The following is a 6,000-nucleotide window of genomic DNA, read 5'->3' on the forward strand; positions in this document are numbered from 1 at the left end:
CTTTGAACTTGATTTCTATTGGTTCATCTACAGCCGGGCATGCAGCCTTCACTGAAGACTCGTTTATTTCCCCAGTGAGACTCCCTTGGAGAAAATGAAAATCTCATTCGCAAGTGGTTATAAATTGAGGGTTGCTTCTAGGTTAGGGATGGAGGCATCTATTTTCTTCTCCTTTGTGCTCTGGGACACCACCTGGTGCAGACCCTTGCAAGCCCTTGTGCACGCTGCCTCAGCCTCTGTGAGTTCATATGAGGAGAGGTGGGGAAGAACTTGGAGGAGTAGAGGGACAGGGAAACAGGAATCTGGATACATGATATGAGAAAAAATTAACTTTCCATAAAGTAAAAATGAAAAGCAATGCCAATAAAGCATGGCGTACATTATGTTGTATGTAGATCTTCACTTATGTAGCAAATAGAGCATTCATAAATAGGCCCATGCTAACAAAAATGTATTTTTATTTTAAAAACAGAAAGAATGCAATAAAGAAATCAGAAGCCTATACAGTGCTCACTAAAAAGGTTTAAGTAGTTTTTTAAAAAAAAAACCACAGTAAATTCTTAGAACTAATTTAGTAATTTAGATTAAATGAGAGAAAAACAGAACTTAACTTGTTTCTTTATACCTCTATGTATTTGTTTACAAATTCCATCTTGCCTCTAGTGACTTTGCAAAGTTCACACCCTCCCTATGCTCTCCCCACCTGGAGATTGGACATACTGTGAGCCTTCTCCTACCCTGGCTTAACTGTCTTCAGGGGTGAACAGTTCTTTTTCCTGCCTGTCACACCTCTGAAAGCTAATTTCTTCTTTATGGTAAACAGATACAGGTTAGAATTATAGAGGAAGAGAGTTTGGAAGAATGGAGCAAAACAGATGACCCCCATCGCATCAAAATTACACCTTCTATTTAGTTTTTCATATTTTTTAACTCATTTTTCCTGTGGCAACTAAATAGTTTTAAATGTCCCCAAAACAGATGGTTTCTAAAAGTTCATTTTGAATAATTGCTTCCATCAAAAGTAGATTTTTTTCAGAAGAATTTTATGACAAAATATGAAGAGGGAAATGTTCTTGGTCTCTCTGAAAGAAAAACATTAATAAAACTTTCAAATCCTGATGCAGAAATTATTGTACATCCTAAATTAATGTCTTCTGTCATCTTTTTTTTCCCTCAAGACGAAATGTTAATGTGCTTACAAACTATCTACAGCACTAATAATTTCAATGATTTCCAACTTATTTCAAGACTCATCCCTTCCAGAGAAACTGAACTGGCAAACCCAGCAGGACAGTGTTTATCTACTAAGTAACCGTTCCAAATGAAAATGGACCCAGACAGTCTCTTGGCAGAGTGCATGGTGTAGATGTGATAAGGGCTGCTGTGTAATTGCTAGATAAAGGCAAAGCAACTATGTTTAGATGCCAAAATAATGATGACATTTCAGTAAGAACGATTCTAACATCTCCCACTGAGATCTTTTGCTTTCACAAATAGTTCATATATAACATCTACGTAGGAGCGCACTGCCTCTGCATACTATAGTTCAGGCTCCCACCCGAGGAACTGTGTGTTTTTCCTATTCAGTAGCCATGATTTGAGGTTCTCGTAACAGTTAAAAATAATATGTTTAGGTCTCACTAATCATGTGTGCTATTTTCTATGCTGAATGGGGTAAGATTTGTTCCTTGGTCTGTATTAGCTAACTTTTATATCAAAGCTGAATTAAACATGTACTGACTCAGTTTGACAAGGAAACAAGACCCATAAAGGTTAAATGCCCCCGGTATTTGGTATCAGCTAGGTAGTGCAACAAAAGACAACACAGAACAACAGGGAAGAGAGTTTCATCTCTTTCGTTAAACATACTTTATAATCTGACCACTTCAGAGTCAACTGTAGTGAAAAGTACATTTTAAAGATAGGATTTGTATACATGGCACTCTGGGCACTTATGATTCTCCTTGTTGATATGACAAACTACCCAGACAACAAGCAAGTTTGGGAAAGGAGGGGATTTATTTGGCTTATACTTTCAGATCACTTCTGTCACTGATGGAACACACAGTAGGATACTGCTTGTCGGCTCAGTGTCTGATTCATCTAGCTAGTTTCCTGATACAGCCTATGACCAGGACTGCCAATAGTGGGTGGGTCCTCCCACATCAACCGTCAGTCAAGACCTTCCTTTAAAGACGGTCCAAGGGCCAGTCTTATCCGGGCAATCCCTCATTTGAGGCTCCTTCATGATGCTAGGTTGAGTCAACCTGACAGAAGAAGTTAACTAGGACACTCCTAAAATCAGTTGTTTGAACATAAGCCAGGCACAGTAAGGCACTGGAATCCCTTGCTGTTTGAGACAGGAGTATCATGAGTTTGAGGCCATCTTACCCTATATAGTGAGGTCCTGGATCCAAAACCATCCATGAAAGTGGAAGGTTAAAAACCTACTTGTGTGTTCCGATTTTGTGTCTGTTAAGTGGACAGCTGGACACCTTAAAGCAATTTCTTCCTCTGTTCTAGTTTGTACCATTCAGGGATTACATGGACAGAAGTGGAAACCACATATTAAGCATGGCTAGACTGGCCAAAGATGTCTTAGCGGAGATCCCCGAGCAGTTCCTCTCCTACATGAGAGCCCGAGGAATCAAGCCATCGCCCGCACCTCCGCCATACACCCCGCCTACACATGTGCTGCAGACGCAGATATGACTACGTCCAGAGGCCGATGTCCATCACGCGTGTCCAGATGCTGATGTCCACCACACGTCGGTCAACTGCTGAGCCTGAGCTTTTCACCTGGTGCTCCGCTATGAACCAGGGAAGGAGACATTTTCTCAGTTGGGTTTCAGCAGTAGTCGAAAATGTGCTTTCTTGGATCCAAAACCAATTCTCTTCCGAAACCAAAACTGTAAATATGGTGGTTGCATGAGCAACAGGAAACAATTGTTTAAGATGCTTGAAGCAAAGTAGAGATGTCTTCTCTAATTTTCAGACATTTTTGTTTTGTTCTCAACAGAATAGCAAATTTCCAATGTATTATTGGGGAAAAGCACAAGCTACATTTTTAACACAAATATCGTCCTTGACTGCTATATACATATATGGGACAGCAGTCTCTGTATCAATGTTTACATGTTACTACTTTTTAAATTTCAATACTTTTATAACTGTTCTTAAGAATAAGTTTTGAATATTGAATCCTTTGTCTTCTAAATTGCAATAGCTATAATCACAAGAGCAATATCTCTTTGAATGACTGTCTGGACATTCTTGGTATGAATACGGAAGAGTAGAGGAAGAAAAATTTATTTAGTAAATCTGTCCTCAGTTTTGGCCAAATAGTGGGAGTTTAAACTTATAAACAGATGTGACCCTGTATGAATATGCACTTTTCATGGACTACAACAGACATGTGTTTTGCAATGCTAAAGTAGAAACCACGAAAAGGCAAACACAGTGAACGGCACATCCACAGAATTTACTTTATATAAAAACTACCATCATTATAATGCTATTTAACAAGTAAAACCAAGACTGTAACTCGGAACCATGTAGCAGGGGTTTTGAACCTTGTATTCAGTTGTATCCTGTCTAGATATTTTAATTCAAAGGGATACTCGCTCACTTGCTTGGGGTTTCTTGTTCTCACATTCCACTTCGCCATACGGGTTGCACAGGCTGGAGTCTCTTGTGAGTTCTCAGTTCCACATTCACAACCCTATGACTTAGCACTTGACACATTTGTGAAAGAAACTTGTTCCTGTCCCCTGACTTGCCTGTTTGTAGAATAACTCAACAAGCCCATCCCTGTGCCCTGGCCTGCCTGCTCACAGTCAATTCTAAATAGTTTTCAGTGTACAGTTTTTATACGAATTACAAGTTTTGTGAAGTTATGTATAAACTTCTTTAGAACAAATGGCCTTAAATTCTCACAGAATTCCTGGAAATGATCGTGAATTGCCTTCAATATACAGAAATGTGTATTTATTTATTGTTCTTTTTGTGTCAATGGTGTGACCGCTTTATAACCTCTCTGCCTTCCCCTCTTTGCTACTTGGATTATTCCTATCATGTGTTCTCTTGTCACGACTGGATGAATAGTGACTTTTATAAGCATGAAACTGTTTTACTGGAAAAAATGCATAATCCTCACAGATAACAGAATCACGGTCACATGACTGTGATATGAATTGTCCATTTTTAAGTACACATTAAAATCTTTAAAAGGATAACTGTGTTCTGTATATATTGTGGCAGGGGTGGAGTCTCATAATTTTCTTTGCTGATCTTAAACATTTATGCCACTTTATTTTTATTAACCTACATATTTTTAAAAAAAATTAACTTCATTCTTCAGTCCAAAAGAAAAAAGTAAATAAGACCAATAATAATCCCCTTGTGCCTAACACCAGTTATTTTCCTTGAACTGACAGGCAACACAATCCTGTCTGAGTGAACACACTTCTGTCTTAATGTAGTATCTATCTTTGATTTTTTGCAAAAAGATAGATCTTATGTTCTAATCCAAATTGCTAACCCATGCCTCTTTACCAGAGGAATTGAGAACATTAATGTCTAGAGCTGTTTGTGAAAAATGTGTATTACCTGCTATTATTTTCTTGTAGTTGTGCTCTGTTCTGAGACATTCTTTGATTAATTATTCTGGAATTATTTGTTCTTTTGTTCTCCTGCATGAGTTTAATGATGTCTTCAGACTAAAGTATTTCTTTCATTATCCTCTTTCCTTTGTGGTCATAAATTTCCTCAACCTGTTTTCATCATGGAAGGTTTTTTTTTTTCTTTTTCAATGACAAATGATAGTTTTGCCATGAGCCTACAGTCTTTCAGAGATTGCAGAACAACCATCCTGGTTCTTCTGGATTTCAAAGATACCTCTGAAAGTTGGGTGTTGCCAATCTCTTGGGCATAAGAAAGATTTCTGAATAGGACCAGATAAAATTATCTCTCTAAAAGCAGGAGAACTGCTACATTTGGGACTTTCCCAAAGAGACTAGACATACTTTTCTTGGGCAAAGACATTAAATGAATTATAATGTAGAAAAGTCCCCCAAACACGAACATGCAGAAACCATTTTTGAAAGTGCAAGACAAGTTGACAGCTTTGTTGGAACTGTGCCAAACAGCTGTGATGACTTCACGAATGTCACCATTTCCAGTGGATATGGTTATACCAGGTAGCGATTTGTGTCCACTTCACCCATCCGGCTTAGATCTGCGCAGGCCCTGTGCGTGCTTCTACAGTCTCTATGATTTATATGAGCAGCCATTCGTTACATGTAGAAGGTGTTTCTTTTGTGTCTACCATCCCCATTGACTCTTAAATCATTCTGCCTCCTCTTCCACATAGTTCCCTGTTCCCTGAAAGGAGGGATTTGATGGACGCATTGTATTTAGAAATGAATGTCTGAGGTCATTTCCTCTCTGCATTTTGTCCAGATGTGTGTCTCTGTATTTCTTCCCATCTATCACAGGAGGAAGTATCTCTGATGATGGCTGAGCAAGGCCATCTACAAGTACAGCAGAATGTCGTTAGGAGTCATATTATTGCTTCATTCCTTCAGCAGAACAGCAGTATTTGGTTGTCCCACAGATTCATGGACTATCTAGTTTCAGAGTTTTGGTCACCCGAGTAGTGTCAGGCATGGTTTCCATCTCATGAAGTGGGCCTGAAATCCAATCAGATATTGGCTGGTTACTCCCACAACTTTTATGCCACTATTGAATCAGCATATATTATAGACAGGTCACCAATATAAACAGGAGGTTTTGTAGCTGAGTTGGTGTTTACCTTTCTACTTTGGAAACACGCACAATACCTTACCATACCATGAACACTAGTCTGTAGGGGTGGGGATTCCTTGACTTCTCCATGTTCAATAAGATGTGTATTGTCTTTAGGAATAGGGTCTTACCATCACTTTGTGGAGAGCTTTGGAAATAGCATAGCTTGTTTGGGGTTTCCATGGGGCCTCTTTC

At 38.9% G+C, this 6,000-nt stretch overlaps 1 protein-coding gene across 1 annotated transcript in view; it reads left to right on the forward strand.

Moving 5' to 3' along the window:
- The window catches only part of Cpne8 (copine 8), a 188,430-nt gene extending 184,204 nt beyond the window's left edge, over positions 1–4,226 (forward strand). Inside the window, exon 20 of the mRNA XM_005354325.3 lies at positions 2,524–4,226. Coding sequence (XP_005354382.1) covers positions 2,524–2,712 — 189 coding nt within the window. The 3' untranslated portion in view covers positions 2,713–4,226. The remainder of the gene's footprint in view (positions 1–2,523) is intronic.
- The last annotated feature ends 1,774 nt before the right edge of the window (positions 4,227–6,000 follow it).

The sequence above is a fragment of the Microtus ochrogaster genome, chromosome 15, assembly GCF_000317375.1.
Source record: "Microtus ochrogaster isolate Prairie Vole_2 chromosome 15, MicOch1.0, whole genome shotgun sequence".
NCBI lineage: Eukaryota > Metazoa > Chordata > Mammalia > Rodentia > Cricetidae > Microtus > Microtus ochrogaster.